At 49.3% G+C, this 18,485-nt stretch overlaps 2 protein-coding genes across 2 annotated transcripts; one reads left to right on the plus strand and one right to left on the minus strand.

Annotated features, from left to right (window-relative positions):
- Positions 1–5,162: 5,162 nt before the first annotated feature.
- On the minus strand, positions 5,163–14,644 carry ALTATR162_LOCUS382 (uncharacterized protein; the record flags this gene model as incomplete). Its single annotated transcript, XM_043307976.1, has 6 exons — positions 5,163–6,607; positions 6,659–6,937; positions 7,041–11,837; positions 11,887–13,474; positions 13,525–14,433; positions 14,483–14,644. 6 exons carry the CDS (start codon positions 14,642–14,644, stop codon positions 5,163–5,165), a joined length of 9,180 nt encoding a protein of 3,059 aa, XP_043163911.1.
- Positions 14,645–16,193: 1,549 nt separating this feature from the next.
- Positions 16,194–18,460, plus strand: ALTATR162_LOCUS383 (uncharacterized protein; the record flags this gene model as incomplete). Its single annotated transcript, XM_043307977.1, has 5 exons — positions 16,194–16,693; positions 16,744–17,418; positions 17,466–17,921; positions 17,973–18,098; positions 18,148–18,460. 5 exons carry the CDS (start codon positions 16,194–16,196, stop codon positions 18,458–18,460), a joined length of 2,070 nt encoding a protein of 689 aa, XP_043163912.1.
- Positions 18,461–18,485: the final 25 nt, after the last annotated feature.

Raw genomic sequence — 18,485 nt, forward strand, 5'->3', positions numbered from 1 at the left:
TGTTGTCGCGCTCAAGTTCCCATCTCTTTGCTAACTCATTAAATAGCGGATCTTTTCGAGCTGCCCTGTACGAGAGAAGTTGCATTAAGGCAGGTGGAGTCTACTCAAGTGCTTGAGAATCGCACTTCCAAAACTGAAGCGGATCGAAGTACTATATGACAGCAAGATCCAGATACGCTCAAGTCTAGTCTTTTATTAGTCTTTTCACTTGTGGCGACAATGGCTACATGTTGGACTCTCGGGTTCGTGCAATTTGCTCAAATATGAGTGAAGCACTAGGCAACGCCCTTGACCATGGTCCACTTGCTTGATAGGCAGCTCTTCCCGGCTTGACATAGGAGCACCTCACCCTCTGTCGACCTCTGGAATTACCGATGCCGTACCACCAACTGAAGATCTCGACCGTGCGAAATTCACCCACCTCATTAATTTCGAAGTCTCTTCGCAAAACTCATCCAACGCAGCTACAGTTTCCCATCCATGACGCTACTCACCCTGCCACCAGAATCTCTTAGTAGGATATGTCGCTTCATCAGCTTGGAAGATGCTTAACATCGTGGCGGGCTTCCTTAGGGTTTCAAGTCCCTACGAAGTACTTGCAAGGTTATCTACCAGGAAACCCCATTCAATGCTAGGATTCTCTATGGAGAAATGCTAGACCGTATTGCCATCAAGCTGACGAACAAATCCCCCAATGTTCTGCTTGCAATCAGCAATGCTCCTTATCTCGGGAATCGAGTCCATACTACCACGATCGATTATCTATACTCAAGGTACTGAAATCTATCGTCATAAAGAAAATGCGCGCATTCCATACCTGTATCTTGAGGAGGCGCGTAACTTCGCCAATTCCCCGGAGGCCATCTACATCCTGGCGGAATGCTCGAAGAACTTCGCGAGATGCTCTTCAGTGCGGACTATGTACACGCCGGTGATGGACGAATACCCCACTGTCTTCACCGCACTCGAACTCGCGCAATATCCCCGCCCGCTGGTCAGCGTCGTGACCGAACTAGAGCACGATCGACAGTCCTGGTACGATCGATTCTTGAATCCTTGATCCGAGTCACCGCATCTTATCTCACCAATCGAATACAGAGACTATTACCATACAATCTTGACGCCGGGAATGAGGGAATACGATTTGAAATACAACGAAAATGGTAGCAACTACTCGGACTTCAAGTTCGTCACCCCTGTGCTTTAAAGCCTAGTCAGCAGACATGCCATCAATCAAGTCAATCAATCTGAGGCAGCCGATTGAGCTTGATTGAAGTTTTATAAGGTCGCGATTGAGATTGACTTGATTGAAGCTGTTTTAGAGTCGTAATTGATTAAAGATTAATGCTCTTAATCATGTTTGGTATGCGATCTAGAGCGATCTTATATAGCTACCTCTAGTCATTGTTCTCCCACTCACATATGTTGTAGATACTAATCATCTCCTAGTCAGTAAGACTATCTTCCTAGTTATGAGGAGGCTTAAAACCTGCTCTTCTCCAACTCCAGGTACATTGGATAGCCGCTAGCAGCTAAGATCCGATCTTCCGCCTGCGAGGCTCTAATAGGTCGCCAAGCTCGCTAAACAGGCGCTCACATTGACAGCTGCTAGCTAGTATAGTGAGCAGATCGATGGCCAATCGCGATAGATTTAGATATCGCGATCGCAGGCTGATCCAATACTTAATTAGATTGCCCTCCTGCTCAAACTGCTCTTTTGTCCACGGTAGCTCATATCGCCGCCAGCGATCAAGCTTATCTATCTTTAATATATCCACCTCGTTTGCGGGCTCGACGTTAACGAGCGCAGCAATTGCGTCGTTAATACCGCCTAATCGCGGCGGCCTCAGGCGCGTAATTAGCTGCGATATAGGCTTGTATTGTGCCTACAGTTGCTGCAACTCTGCCTCGTTTAAGACAATCTAGTAAGGCTTGTCACGCTAGCTGTTTGAGCAGTAGTTCTTGTAGTATAGGTAAAGGCAAGTTGCGCTATAGTAGGCGGGCGAGGCATCAAGCTTAGTGTAGTAATCGTTAGCCTTGCGCCAGGCAGCATTAAGGTTAATCGCGAGGTGATCTTCTAGAGCCTCAGGATAAGCGTTAAAGTCAACATGATCGTAGGTCCTAAGTATCGCCTCGTAAGCTCCAATTACGTATTCAAATACTAGGATAACATCATATATAGCTCCAAAGCTTCCTTGTTTGCCGCGCGCCTCAAGGCGTTTTGTGGCCTCCTTAAGCGGCTTCAACACCTCAATATACTCAGTTATCACCGCCCAATCTGCTGCTTTTAGTCCGTCAGATCGCATCCAGGAGGGCGCGTCAGGCAGCTTATTATCGCGCGATTGCGCATATGCGTCATCGCGCGCAATGCAATTAATATAAGTGTTAGCGTATAGGTTAAAGGTTTCTAATAACTAAACTGCGCGCTCAAAGGCGTCGTAATAGCTGTTCTATCGCGTAACAATAGGCTTAATTAGCTCTAGTGTTGTTTCTGTGTACAATCAATCGTTAACTAAGCGCTAAAGCGATGCGAACAGATCGTGTTGCTGAGGCGTTTTAATGTAGTTGATAATATCGACTAGTACTCCTAGCGGGCCGTCTCTTCGCCAGTCTCGCAAGTATCGCGCCTCTGTATCTTGCTCGTCACTGCTATCGCTGTTGTACGCCTCCTTGTTAAGTCCAAACATAATTGTCTAGCCTATAAGATTAAGCGTGTAAGGCGCGCAGCGGAGGCGGCGAAAAGGAGCTTCAAAGTCGTATAACTCGCTAAGCTTAGCGACAGCTCAATTGTTCGAGGATGCGTTATTAAGGACGAAGTAGCCTAGCTTAGAACGATTAATACTGAACTGCTGCAGCGTCTTCGCAACTATATCAGCAATCCTATCACCACTATAAGCGCCTATAAGCTGCGGTAAGGCAATAGGCAGGTCCCTAACGTTACCACAGGCGTCAGCGTAATAAGCAACAATACCAAAGAACCCTCGTTTGCCACCCCTTGTCGTCTACCCGTCAAAGCTAATATAGATTTAACTTATAGATTGCGACAAGTCGTTAACAACCTGCGGCTCAAGGTAGCGATAAAGCCTCATAACAAAGCTCGCGACGCTAGTACGACTTACCCATAAAGCTTCTGCTGCCTCTGGATTAGCGTATGCTATCATCTCACGGAAAGCTAGAGTCTTAAACTCACGGAGAGCGTAGTTGTTATCAACTAACCAGCTAACAGCAGCGTATCAAAAGCCTTGTACATCGAAGTTTCTAATCTTATTAGCGACCTCCTGCGATACAACAACACCGCTATCGCTTAATAATCGCAGGGACGTCTAACCTCGAGGTAGCGTAGCCTTAGCAAGCTAGCCCTAACAGTTAAGGCGGTGGCCAACTCTGTTCTGTGCCATATAAGTTATCGCAGCAGTTGTTGATAGCGTCACCTCTAACGCTTGCTTCCCCTCTAATCTCTAATGTTTATAGCAATACCTGCAGATCTAGAAAGTCCTCTGCGGATCAGCTATTAAGGCGACGCGATAACCGTGCTCAAAGACCCAGCTTTTCCTGCCCTTAAGCGTCCTCAGCGGCTTCATAAAGCGCGATATATAAGCCCAATCAAGGCCATCGTATTTATCCTTAAACCAACTATCAAGCTCGCCTCCATCGTAGCTATCAGACGCCTCGGTTGAAGCCTCTGTAGCAGCTCGTGAGCCCTCAGTTAGCAGATCGATCGCGTTGTCGGGCAGCAGGTCGCGCAGCTGCGATTCGAACGGAGCCTTCTCTGTAGCTTGACTAGCTGCAACCTTAAGGGCTTTGCGTAGTGAGGTTCGTACAGGCAGCTCAGACTGCGATTGAGAGTTGTCGTTGACTTTGACGCGTTTATTTGACGCAGCAGCGCGATCAGCAGCGCGTTTAAAGGCCTTCGGAGGCATAACAGATAGTAATAGCGCGTAAGGAGCCTTAGAGATAACAATAATAGGCGCTAATATAAGATATAGGCTGATGTTAAATGTTAATACTACGTCGCAGAGTAAGCTAGTTAGATCAGAAGGTTGCTTACTAATCAAAACTTAACACCACTAATATGTCACCCTATCAATATTATCTACTGCCTAGCAACCTTATTAACTACCTTAGAAATCGCCCTAGTATTAGTACCTGATCAATCTGATCAATCAATTCAATCAAAAAGAGGGCTTCGATTTGTTCTTAATTGGAAAAACGCTATAGGCGAATTGATCTTGACTTGATTGAGCTTTTGATCAAGAATCAATCAAGTCAATCAAAAAACTTGCTTGTTGGCATGTCTGCTAGTCAGAAATCTCATTGACTTTGAAAAATAACACTACGCGGATGTGACAGCAAACCTTGACTGCGGCTATCTCACGGATGCGAAAATATCTGGGTTAATCTGTTCACGAAGCACACGTATCTCCTTCGTATACATGAATTTGACAGACAGCGGCTGGCGCTCCATGGCCTAAGGCATCCGAAAGTGCCCCTACATCACCTGTCTCGACATGGGGCTTGGGACTAGTAGTACTCGGACCTTTGGTACTCTTTTGCAGAAACACGTCGCACCGCCCCTTACCCACAGCGCAGCGTGCACGCCGCTGCAAAATCAACAGACTTGAATAATGGCGAGTTCTTTTTGGCCGAAAAGAAAAGAGACTGCAGACTGGCTGAACGTCTTTATGAGGTACTTTACTACTAGACCCCATACGAGGAGGCTCAGTCAGATGCCTACACAAGTTACTATGCCAACTTATCACAAGGCGAGAACTTTCTTTTACCACGATATAGCAACGAGTATGGAGAATTCGTTGTATACAAAAACAACAGCAAGCCTCGCTAAGGAGAGGTACTTCAAGGAGATCGAGAAATGTTGAGCAGTGTGAAGGTGCATACCTTTAGGCGAGATTGTGTTAGGTACGACTCGGAAAGTGGGCTGCTCCGCATGTCACAGCACCTAGGGGACGCTGGTAGCATGCCGCATATCGCACTTTCCAAAATCCATAGCTTGACAGGCAACAAGAACATGATCATGATCACGATATTAATCCTTGAAAAAAGATGTGCACTGTACTTTTATTTGTAGACCTGATCAACGAACGTAGACGCAAAATGCCAATGCTAAACTCCACGATGGAAACCTCGTTTCATGTTCCCAATCATCATAGTCGCCCATCAACGTTTCCATACTCAGCAAGTTCCACTTCATTCAAATGACTCCTCGTCCTTACACTGCTCCTTGCGCTATCCGGTGAGACCATACTTTGGCGCACGAGCGCTGCTGTCCTCGAAGTTCGGGTGGGATTCGCCGACGTAGGTTTGAAGACCCGATTGCTTTCATGCCCGTAGTACGAGTACCGGGCGGGCCGCTTTCCTTTAGCAGCAGGCGACGTCGCCCTTGCGTTGATACCTGAATATGATCTCGTTGGAAGGGCTATTGCGGGTATTGGCCAGTCGTCGGTATCTGAGTTTTCGTACTTGACCGAGGATTCAGGCGACTCGTTTTGTAAGTCCCACTCTTCGTGCTCCCAGATGGGATTAGAGTAAGCTGACGAGGAACTAGATGGTTCGTCGATATATACTGACGAGAAAGACGTCGTTGCCGATGTTCGCCTTGGTGCGTATGGACGCGGGTGCATCATCTTCTCCATCTGCGGGTCGAACATGTGACTTGATGCAGTATCCCGGTGTTGCTGCCGTGGCAAGCTACGACGAAGCGACAGCATGCGTGCTGGGTTCCTTGGTGGCGGTGTTCGCTTCTCGAGGTCAAGCATCTCGTAACAGGCTTTGCCAACCCAAAGCATCTGCTCGTGCTCCCGCAGGTAGCGCTCTCCACCAAAAGATTTCTGAACGATATTGCGTGCCATCATCCCCAATTTTCGTCGATGCTCAGACTTCTCGTACATACGACGTGTGATGATCTCCACGTCCCTGGGTGTAGGTTTATGAGGCAAGATTGGCGCCGCTACTCCAGACCCATCATCAGCATATTGTGCCCACTCGTCCAGCATGGCCAGTAAATTGATTTGTGCGCGTGCCATACCGTATGCATCGTTGGGTGCCACAACTTCGCTATAGCGTTTTCCGTCATCGGGATCAGTAAGCACGCGTAGCGACGCACCAACGTCAGTACAGACAACTGGCGCTCCAGTCAACGCCGCTTCTCCCAGTGCAAGCGGCAATCCTTCCGAGACGGAGGAGTTGAGGAATAGCCAAGTGTTCGCGAGGACCATCGCTGGGTCCGCAGTGCCGCGCATCGCTACGTTTTGTCCAAGACCTTTGCAAGCCAGGATCTCCTGGCATTCAGAAGAGTAAACGGGTGATTTGTTGAGAGCGCCATAAATGTCGAGCTTGTAGTCCTTGAAACCCCACTCATTTGTGATGATGTCCGCCGCAAGTAGGGCGGTCTTGATGTCTTTCGCAAACCAAACATGAGACAGCATAGTCACAGTTGGCGTCTTCGTCTTGATCTCAGTCACCGGAGAGAACTTCGTCATATCGGTGATACCATTGACGATGGGGTCGACCTTTCGACGGAATACGTTGCGATGTATAAGCTGACCCTTGGCGCTGCCGATCTCTACTTCCCAGCCTGGATTGAAGAAATCTTGCATATCAAGTCAGCTACCATCTGCGAAATCTAGTAAGGCGTACGTACCTGCACAAGGAAGGATCTGATCGGCATGGTGCAAGATGAGGCAAGATGTCAGCTTCATCAGACCTAGCAGTGAGTTTCGAATAAACGGCGGCAACGTGCACATCGCAGATGAGAGGTAGAGGTTGGTCTCGCGCCAGGAGATTGCATGATCCCAGATCTGAAGCGTGCAGTTGCGCTTCAGCTTGCAAACAATTCCGTACGACGCTGAGACGCTGTGGTGCGAGGCTTGGAATACGTGCGGGATCTTCTCCGGGATGGGAATCGAAAAGATGAACAGGTCTAGGAAAGTCAGCATAACGATCATCTCTGAATTTTTTTTACTTGCATCGAAACCACAACTCCAGCGCCGTGTCGAAATGTCCAAGAGTTGGAAGTTCAGTACGAAACCATTCTGAAGGTGGTTGTGCGTTTGGCATGTCGTCAGCAAGCCATAGATTCCTCCAAGTATCTTTGACAATGTCGCTCGTCCAGACCTCTTTCCAGTGACGCGAGTCTTGAAAGTACGTATTCAAGTTGACCAAAGCACGTGTCGCTTGCTTGACGTCTGCTGATGTCATCGTCGTAGCACGTGCGCCGCGGACGAGAGCAGTCAAGGTAGGGATGAAGTTCATTTCGATGTCGGATATCGTAGCTGCTTTGACCAAATGATCGACCTCGCTATCTAACTTGTTGGTGAACATTCCGTGATTCGGATGCATAAAGTCCAAACCCCATAATGGTATGACCTTTAGAGATTCGACGTTTTCTTCAGTCTGGTGCTTAGGCAAGCCAAAGTCATTGGCCGATTCGACAACCATGTGCCATTTGATCGTGCGTAAGTTGTTAATGAGGTCTCGACGGCATGCCGAAACGCCGCCGCCTTCGTTTGGCCATGTACCAGTATCGACAGCGATGACGTGTAGGTTACTGTCGGTATCACGCTGTAATGCTTTGGTCCTTGTGAAAATGACTGCGTCCCCACCCTGACCAAAACTGAACAAGTCGCTCATTCGTATCGCAAGAGGTGTCCATGCACTGATGTCACTTGTCAGATCTGAGCTGGCCATGATAGCGTCTGCATGCAACGCCAGATAGTCTTCAGCCTTCATAAGGCTACCACGATCTCTTCGTCTCCAGTATGGCCGCAGGAGATCCTCTCTTCGAATTAACTCCTCGTCGACCCATCGGATCACGACACCATCTAGATCGTTCCGCTTTTTCCAAGCTTTCCAAAGTTGAGATCGGGCTCTGGATGTGGAGATCTCTTGTTGTTTGATATTTGTCCGAAGGAGCCGACTAAAGAAGCCTGAAGTTGGAGATTTGAATGCAAGTAGAGGGTTCTCGTCTGCGAAGGTACACCGTGTGGGCTTCTTGAGTACACCAAGCCAATCGTAACGGATCATATCCGGGGTATCGACCGGCCCACCATTAAGCTTCGTGGTAATGGTTGGATGGAATTTATGATCATATAGCCATGAGCATTCGTACACATCGGCTCCCTGAACGAATGTCGCTTCATGGACATGAGGAGTGGGTATCCAGCGTTCCATCTTTTCAACATGACGAACTGGAGGTGCGCACCAGCTGACATTGGCCGACATGTGTGGAAGCACGAATTCGGCGCGAAGAAGTTCGTCATCATATTTGGCGTTCTTTCGGTAATGGTACTTGAAGCGGACCAAGTTGTCATGGCTAATGTAGCTTCCAGACTCAATGTGACCTTTGCGATTGTATATAACCTTGGCACCTTTGTCCTGGCCGCTGCGGCAAGTTCTTCCTAGCGGTATCTTGCTTCTCTTGACTTTTGAGATTTTCGTCTTGTGTTGTGTATGATTCGATGCATATTCGTAGACGAATTCATTGGTCACTACACCATTCTTGTACTCCTCACGCAACGTGATGCGCATCTCTTCGTCATAATGTGTGACCCGGAGATGACCCCATGTTGGCTCCAGCTCCAAATCACCCTGGTAAAACATCAGTTTGACTCCACCTTCTTGAACAGGGTGAATGAAGGCTGTCTCTGTATCTCCGTAACTTCGGACGACCAAGCGATTCTTCTTCTGGGTTATCAGACTACCCTTTACGGTTCCGGCAAGGCCTGCAATGTCCTTGCGGCGATGGTACAAGAAGAAAGGTAGAGCGACGGACATCGCGACCCGACTGTATATCCACAAGCCCGTGAGGACGAAGGTGGCGGACTTGGCTATCGGGCGCGGTGCACGTAATAGGGCTCCGTTCAGCTCACGCTGATATTCGGGGTCGGCCATACACGCGAGGAAAAAGAATTTAACCCAGGTTCCAGCAGAGTGGTAAACATACGCAATTGGCAGACGGACGTATTCGGTAAATATGCTCAGGATTGAGACCGCCGAGCGATTCAGAACTGGATGATAAGCTTCCTGGATATCCGCCGTCATTTGACGATACTCTTTCTCGGTAAGAGTCTGATCGCCTCGGTTCTTGAAGAAGCTGTGTTTAACTATCGCCAGGTATGCACCAAGATCATATCGTGCGATACACGACAGAATTGTACACGAGCTTTCCACTGGAACATTGGCGTTAATCCATGCCATTTCCGTATTTGTGTAGGGTGCGCGGATGCCAACGCATCGTCGAAGGAACAGACGGCGAATCTCCAATGGAAAGTCGTCCCATTGGGTTTCGCAATCGAATCCAAGGCATAGATTCCGCAGGAGGTCTTTCCGAAATCCGATTTCGAAATTCAGAGCTTTTGGTCCTACGATCAACTCTGGCATTGACCGCTTGTTGCATTCTGATACGGCATAGAAGCCACAATCGCTTTCTCGGCAAGCAAGCATAGATTCTGTAAGCTCAGCTTGGTAATGCGGCATGCCGAACATGGTCTCTGAGCAAGCATGTAGCAATGTTTCGGCAATAATAGCACAGTTGCTGCTCACGTTCATCTGCCTAGAGCCAGAACCTTTTGCATCCGAAGCTATGTAAAGCGTTAAACGTCCGCCTGCATAATGCGAAATTGCCCGAAGATCGCTATCGACTTTAGCCACAGCCTGCATCGGGACGATGAAAATTCTGATGCAGTCGTTCTTCCAGGCCAGAATGATCCGCTGTATCAGAAAGGGCATAGTCGGAAATGCTTGTAAGGCAAGCCTGGAGAGATTTTCGTGGGTACATGATAGTAGTATAGCGCAAATTTGGTCGCCAGGCTGTCCAGTAGGGCACACACGAAACCTGTTTTCCTTAGGTGCGGCTCGCAGCTTGCTGCAGTAGGCGTGGAGCTCGCTCTGGCTGAGCTCAGCGTCACCATCAGTGCCGTTGTAGGCATGGTATCTTTCATCAATGGTCAAAGGATCCTCACCTCGAGATGCGACGCAGCTCAAGCTGGACATCTGGGTCGAGCTAAAGGGCTGCTTGCTCTGCCCAGGTTTCGGCAGTAGACCAGAGATCCAGGTGCGCGCATGACGCAGTTCAGGCATGCCTAACTTCGCAGTGCGAAATGAGAGAAAGGCTGCCGTCCAGGTCGACACAGCAAGAGCAATGATTTTGTTGTACATGAACTCTGGCAACACTGTGATGAGTATGTTGCCAGTTATGAAACCGAGAACGACAGCTGCTAGGAGTGGCATTAGTGCATGTGGACCGGAGAAAATCTTGTTGTACTGGTAGAGGAGTAGACCACTGTAGGCGCCGACATAAGCTAGGAATATGACGAGACCAACTGGTGAGCCGTTGAATATCCAGACTAGAGCAGTACATAACGCCAGTGCCCAAACATGGACACCAATGAAATGACATAGAGTGTTGAGATACAGATGTCGCCTGAATTTCAGATCGTTGGCTTTGGCCTTTTTGATCTGGCGTGCATCCTTGATCGAGACTGGGGACATCTGCTCAGACAACGTGTGAAGATGTTGGGCTTTGTAATCGAGTAGGACTGCTCCGATGAGGTAATATGCAAGACTAAAGCCCACCGATAATCGGAGTGTCTTGTCAAGTGTCTCGTCATCGATGGAACCTAACAATCCTGCGAATCCGCCACCAGGTTGTTGGACGCCACGTACAAGATCGAGCCATCGGTCCATGAGTGCGACAAGAAAGTAGAGAACTCCACAGTAGATCTCATCTCCAGCAGTCCGCCAATGTATGAAGGAGTTATGAAGTCGAATGCCTTTTTGCGACTGCTGCATGCTTTCAAGAGCCACCTGCGTTTCGAGATTCCAGGTCGAACTATACGGAATCGGTCTTTTAGTGTCCGTGATGCGAGCATACCAGTCCAGTAAGAAGAGTGTTGAGTCCCAACAGCCTGCAAGTTGTCTAACGAAGGTATCCTGCGTAGGCTTTTGCCAAACGTGACGTCCCTTTTCCTTCAACACCGCGTCGTGTAAGGCGGTGCGACAAAGCCCCAAGATCGCTGGCTCACTCATGCCATAGAACATTTCTTGGTCGCCGATAGATGTCTCCGAAGAAGGAGCATCGGAATTGCGGACATTTGATGCAATATTGGGCTCTTTGCTTGATCGATCTGCCGGCGCCTGATTAGCGTCTGTGACTGAAGCATCGTTGGTGCACATACCACCAGATTGTACAGCGTTTGTGACACGCTGCTCCTTGACTGACCGCTTCATATACCAATCCTTGATATCAGCATCGTTGAGTGTCTTGATGTTGTGATACCAGGTCACCCATTTAGTCGCTACGTGTCGGGTGCCGAGAACGAGCAAAGTGACGAATATGTACAGGACCGCAGGATAAATGTACATGTCATGGTCCCAAATGAATATAGTTAACAAAGGAGAGACGACCAATGTTGGAACCACGATGATGATGACTTTCCGACCGTTTAGGAAGCTGGATCCCGGAACCTGATAAGTGGAGAGGACAGCGAGCACAGTCAGGTACGTTGTAAGTCCAAAAAGGTAAAAGACGAACACCGCTCCAAGCCCTGGGCCTGCGACAGCCGAGATGACGATGAAGCCGAGGAGACAGCCGGCAAGAGTAAATGCGAGACCACCGACTAAACGTGTGAGCACAAACATATTGGCGGCTGAGAACGCCATTGAGATGAGGTAGTAGGTGCCTCCAATGGAGATCCAGGTTCCGATCGCGCCAGAGAGAAGTAACGAACACATAAGTGCGAGAGTAGCATAGTATCGTTGCTCCTTCTCCATGCGCATGCTCAGATATAGTCCATGGCCGGTTGTTGATAGTAAGATGATGTCTATTGTTGTAAGTAGGCGGTTTAAAAGATCATAACATCGGTTGCTTACCAACGAGTGCCGGAATTGCAAAAACGCTGAGGAAAGTGAAGCGTCGGTATGCAGGCATCACGGAAGGCTTCTGCTCTGGGTCGATATCGGTTTGAGCTGCAGCGTAAGCAGAAGCGAACGATGGCGCATTGAAAAGCCACATTGGGGGTTGATGTTCCTCCTGATTGTAGTAATCCCTATGCTTTTGTGATAAGAGTATGCCGATGTCGCTGGGCTTGATGTCAAAGTATGCTTCGCATCTTGATCCAAGCGCAAACAGCTCTGCAAAAGCTGCGCTTTGGTCCGAATACTGATTGAAGAGCGGGTTCCGGTCCGATACCTCGATATATACTTCCTCAAATCCAGCTTTTCTCGCTGCACAGAAGATGCAGAAAAGTACGAAGTCAGCCGCTGAATCTAAGTTTTCCCTACGTGTAAGGTTGATTATGGCAGAAGTAATGATGTCTAGTTTTTCATAATCTCGCGACCACAGTATACCACCAAGTACCTCGGTGACTTCTCTGAACAGCTCCAGCGCATCGCGTCTATCGAGCGTGGGTAGCCGAGATAGCCGGTACCATTTGAGTTTTGCGTTAACTAGTTGTTCGTCCGTGATGTCGCCGCTGATGTAATCCATGTTGCTGAGCTTCTTGAACTGATGGTACGTAGGTATGTCAATTAGCAACTCTTCGCATCGTTCGCGAACGGCTGAAAGCAAAGAGCAGTCCTCGTCCCACTCCGAATACTGCAAGTGCTGCAAGTAGAGAAGTAGATCCGAAGAGGAGAGGAGATCCAGGTCTTGTTGTAACCTCTCAGGTAGTCGTTCTGGTGAGAATGACCCAGCCGTGAATTCCGTCAAGCCATACTCAGCGAGGAAGCACTGGTATCTGGAGAAACCTAGCGTGCTTAGATGTGTATGGAGCAGAACCGCGGTGATGTCCTGGACCGACTTAGACATATATATGATCATAGATTGGGTCCTCGGCTCGAGTTCCCAAACCGCCCAAAACTGAGCACCACTTGGTGTGTGGAAGCCAGAGTCGAGCGCAGAGTATACCTGCAATTGATAGGCGTCGTCTGCATCGTTGTTTGTGCGGGCCAATGCTTCTACAAGTTTGGAGATGGCATCTCTGGAAGTTGGTAGAAATTCCAGAAAGTGACTACTGCTATGACAATAGCCACGGAGAACTTCGGCGGCAGAATGCAGTTGTGCGGTAGATAGTCGACTGAGCAGCTTCAGATCCCGTAAACGTCGTTGTGAGCTGAGGACGCGAGAGAAGTCTCCCTTTGATGCATCTAGTCCAATCGGAAAGCACCCCAAGGAATCATACGGTGACCCGTTGTACGAGCAAGACAGTGGGTTGCTGTTGTGCTTCTCCCTGACCGTGGCCCATTCGAATCCCGATGATACTGGTGATTTAGGTGTTCGTGAGAGCATTACTCCGTTCTCGTCAATCTCGGGGTAATGTACGGTATCCGTAGATGTGCTGGAAGCGTCGTCGGCATCAGACTCTGCTCCGTCGAGCCCGGCCAGCGTATCCGCGAGGAGCGGAAAGATCTTCTGCAATGGGATATAATCGTCAATAATGCTCGAAAAGCCAGGGGAAAGCTATTCAGAGTTAGCAAGAAGTTCGCAAGGCCTAGGAGAATCAGACTTACTACTCGTGCGGCTCGGTATTTCTCGTGAACGTCCATAACACTTCGCTGCTTGAGCCACTGGAAAGCTGCCAAAGGCTCTTGACAGTACGCGATGGCGTCAATGGTGGTTAGAGCTCGTCGACGTGGGAAATACGGGATGGCGCCATGGTAATTACACCACATATGCGCCCTTCTAACGACGGCGTGCGAGAGCTCGGCATCGTCTTCGATTGTATCCCACATCATCGTTACAAAAGGCCGTTGACATGCCTGGGAAACGAACGACTTTGTCGTAGTCTTCATTTTGTCCATGTCAAAGAAGTCTCGACGCTCTCCATTCGACTTGATGGTACCGTTGCGGACTACGAAACCAGCGAACAATCCAACATCAAGCTTCTCGGTACCACTGAGAAAATCTGGGGCCCCGACTTCCAAGTAGACGTCTAGACCGTAGGCAATGAGAAGCTTCGTTAAGCCGTTGAGTAAAGGTACAGAGATGCGCTCTTGCCATCCGCAGACAAGAACACCAGTGAAGTATCTTCCTTGGTCTGGCTGTCGCAAAGTCCGCCGAAGAGTCCAGGAAAGAACGTATACTGCTCGTGACATGTCCAGCTCACTATCCGTCGTCGCAAATGTGATGATCTGAGCCAGATCAAGCCGCGCGATGATGTGAGGTCCCATAGGAACGCTATCGTCGCCAACAGCCTCTAAGATTCCAGGCTCGCAGTAGTCCAACACTATAATATCCCATTGCGACAGTATCTGTGCTTCCTCTTGTGTGATCGGAGTGTTCAAAAGGCCCAAATATACGCCAAACTTCGAAGGCTTTGCGGGAAGGGTATGGGTTTTACGGACGACGCTCAAACTGTCCGATAGGAGGTGGATTCGTTCTTGCACCGATCGCGGTAAGCCATGCTCACTGTCGCTGCCCTGTAGAGTTATAAGCCTTGAGGATGTATAGCATGTTTCTTGATCGTACCTTCAACAGCGACCGAATGGAACGGTAAGAGTACCAGAGGAAAGCAATAACCCCTACGAGTCCACTCGCAATGATAATAGCGACGAGCGCCCATTCCCACCACTCATGTAGTATCGAACCCGTTTCGAAGGCTTCTATGCCCAAAATGTCTGGCTTAGGCATTGTTCCTGAATATGATTCGACTGAGGATAGCTCAGATGTCCTTGACAAAAGCTCCACGTCCTACAGAGTAGAGCAACAACTGTACGTTGACAGAGACCAGCTATTGAGCGATACGCGCAAAAACCGTAGAGTGATCCATAACAAGGGCTATAAAAGTAAGGCGGATGTAATATTCTACCGAGAAAATCAGTGATTAGGGGAATGAAGCGCTTTACTTGCACATGAGCCAGCTCATCGGCTATCAAAAGCCAGTTTGGAAACTACAGAGAGTTTCTAGATATCCTACGTCCATACAGTCATGTGTTAGCTGGTGATCTGCGGATCGCGTTAGCATACATGGTAGGTGGTTAGCCGGTGCAAAATATCCACCGCTGCAACACGAGCGGCAGTGAACAAGCACGGTCATCATTCGAGAATCCTGCAATACAGCTCTTGGCCGCCACGAATGGCATTGGAGCGGCAGTCGTCAGTGACCGACTTGCAGCGCGAAGCCTTCTGACCGGGCATTGGCAGAAGCGATGACAGGGAACGTTGGCGATGTCTAGGAGCCAGTGCCCATCTATCCCGAACAGCGAACTATGACTGTATCGAGACTAGACCAAGGATTATTTAGATCTCAACGATGAGGCGATGTCAACATAGGAGGGTGTCGTGATGACGCGACAAGAGTGGTGGACGAGGGAAGACGTGACGAGGCTGGAATCTCGGGGTTGGGTAGTACATGTCCGTGCGCGCTCATCATAGCTCTTTTAATCACGTTCGTCCGGCATAGTTTTTAGCCTGACTTCCTCTACACTGCGAATTTAATATCAAACCTCATCTATCACGGCACCTTCTTCGGTCTTGTCTCCGAGGCTCATGCAATGCAATGCACCTGCCGCAGATGAAGTCTGGGGTAGTAATTGCTTGCGCAATATGGGCAGACTGCGGGCAGACGCGTGCTTGCGTAGAGCCAGGCTAGAAGACACCTGGCACGTCGCCTACGATATTCTTACACACACTCATGTATTTGTGGCCTCGGAAAATGATTGCCATAGACTCTAGCCGTGCGCAGCATGAGCTTGCAGCGGTCCTGTCCTTCGGCTCTACTCAAGTCGGATACGCCCAGTGGCTGTGTAGGTAAAAGGCGTGGTCAAAGTCACGAGTCCAGTGATACTCTGAGATCTTTGCGATACATTGTTCTCACGTGGCAAAAGTCAAAACGCCACGGCTGTTCAGCTACAAGGAACAGCCAAGACCCTTGCTGACTATATGGCTATAAGGACATGTTACGTATGCGAAGTCATCCAGGAGTACGGCAATAAGTATTCGAAGCCTCTGATCGAGCTACGCGCCGCGTCATGCTCTGCAGCAAGTTGAGCTACAGGTAGAATTCTGACAGCTGAGGCTAGTAAGGGAGAAAATCGATAGTCCCTTGATCATTTACTGCATCCGGACCAATATCCTCCAAGTGGCCTATGAAATGATATCTGCCGAGCCTTCTTTATTAAGTCGTCCAGGTTCCTCAAAGAAAAGTCTCGTCAGCACGTTGTTCACTTCGCGTCTCACTATGGCGTCCTCCAGTCTATCATCACTGCGAGCATGCGCACTCACATGCTTCTGTCTTTTCCTGCAGCATGTTTCGGCCTACGTGGGAAGTGCCACGGTATCTAGCACGATCCTGGTCATTGCACGCGATTCGACTGCCGCTACCAATAGCGCTACACTTGGCCTTCAAGGTTACGGCATCCCCTATGAGATCGTCACTGTTCCTCAGGCTGGCATCACAAATCTTCCTTTGCTCAACTCCTCAGCGAATCATGGCAACTACGGTGGCATTGTTACCGTAAGCGAAGTGGGATATAACTATGGAGATCAGTATTACAGCGCGCTTACCAGGAGGCAATGGAACGATCTGTATGCGTATCAGACCAACTTCGGTGTGCGAATGGTCCGTCTCGATGTTTTTCCCACTGCCGACTTTGGGGTTTCCAGCAATGGTGGTAATTTGAACGATGAGCCGGTATCCTTCACAAACACGACCGGATTTACCGCGGCTAACCTGAAACCGTAAGTTTTGAAGCTCATCGTGTTCGGATCGTTACTGACGATAACGATAGTAACGTAAATGTGAGCATCGCGAACATCTACCACTCTCCTGCAACGATTGTAAACTCTTCAATGGCATGGGAATTCGCCAAGTTTTCGGGCAGTGGAACTGCTGCAGTCATCAACCAGATAGGCCCTCGCCAGCAAATGGTATGGTTTTTGCCTTTTGCCCTAGATTGGGCACCCTCAAGCAACATCCTCCAACACGCATGGATTACCTGGATTACAAGAGGCCTTTTCGTCGGTTTCAGGAGAATCTATCTTAGCACACAAGTGGACGATATGTTCTTGGAGACGCCCATGTACCGACCAGCAGGCCAGAACTATCGCGCTAAGCCGGATGACCTTTCGATGCATGTCACCTGGCAGACCAACCTGAATTCAAAGATGCCTGCAGGGTCCGAATTCTTTATAGAGATCGGGCACAACGGTAATGGCGATATAGAGGCCTCTACGGACACGAATGAGGGCGCGTCGCTTTGTAGTCCTTCATACGCAATCGAGTACCCTGATCAAAAGGACGGTAGCCCGGAATACCAGAAGCCTCCTGGTACTGGCACTAACATCTGGCCTGCTACGCCTTCCCAGTATACATGGAGTCTTGAGTGTGCGGAACTCGATGAACTAGAGAACTGGTTCGCTGATGAGGAGCAACGCGACGCCTTCGCGCACATCTCGCATACCTTGTACGTGTCTTGTATCTCCCAGCCTTGCACTACTGACAAGAAACCAGTTCACATGCTGATTTAACCAACGCAACATACTCGGACGCGTCGAAGGAGATCTCGTTCAACCAAGCTTGGCTGAAACAGGTCGGACTTGATGCTGCTCAACGCTGGAGTGGAAAGGGCATCATCCCGCCCGCTATCACAGGTCTGCACAACGCAGATGCTATCAAGGGCTGGATGGACAATGGTATCGTCAACGTGGTGGGAGACAACACGCGTCCAGTCCTTCGCAATCAACAAAATACCTTCTGGTCATTGACGACCAATGTGCAGAACAACGGTTATGCAGGACTCAACGTCATGCCACGTTGGGCTACACTCATTTACTACAATTGCGATCTCCCAGCTTGCACGTTGCAGGAGTGGATTGATACCTCGGCAGGCAAGGGGACATTTGACGATCTCATGATCAATTCTCGAGACACTGCAATGCGCAATCTCTTCGGCTTGCACTGGGACCCGTAAGCGAAGCACATTCTCTGCATCATGAAGCGATACTGATTTGTGACTAGGTACATGTTCCACCAGGCCAATATGCGCGTCAACGACGTTCCAACTACCACCGTGAACGGCAAGAGTGGGCAGTACTCACTACTTATGACATGGATCGAAGTCATTTCGGCAGAGATGATGCGCCTGTATGTATAATTTGCTTCGCTGGAGGAACCAGCAACTAAAGCTTCGCAGCACCACCTGGCCGTTCAAAACCCTCAAGCACGACGACCTTGCGCAACAGTTCATCAACCGACAAACTCGCGACCTATGCCGACCCAGCTTGACCTGGACAACATCCACCAACGGCGCCAACATCGAGTCTGTTAATGTGTACACTGCAGGCGGCAACAAATGTGGAACGACGATACCCATCACCGTCCCGGGAGCTGTGGCAAGCACAACCGGTGCAACAAAAGAACAGCTAGGCAGTGACCCGCTCACATTATGGGTGACAATGAGTGGCGCGAGCAGGCAGTACAAGTTCTCAAAGTCTATTCCGTTGTAAACCTAAGCACCTGTTTTGAAAGCGC

This window comes from Alternaria atra (assembly GCF_907166805.1).
Source record: "Alternaria atra isolate CS162 genome assembly, contig: 20, whole genome shotgun sequence".
Lineage (NCBI taxonomy): Eukaryota > Fungi > Ascomycota > Dothideomycetes > Pleosporales > Pleosporaceae > Alternaria > Alternaria atra.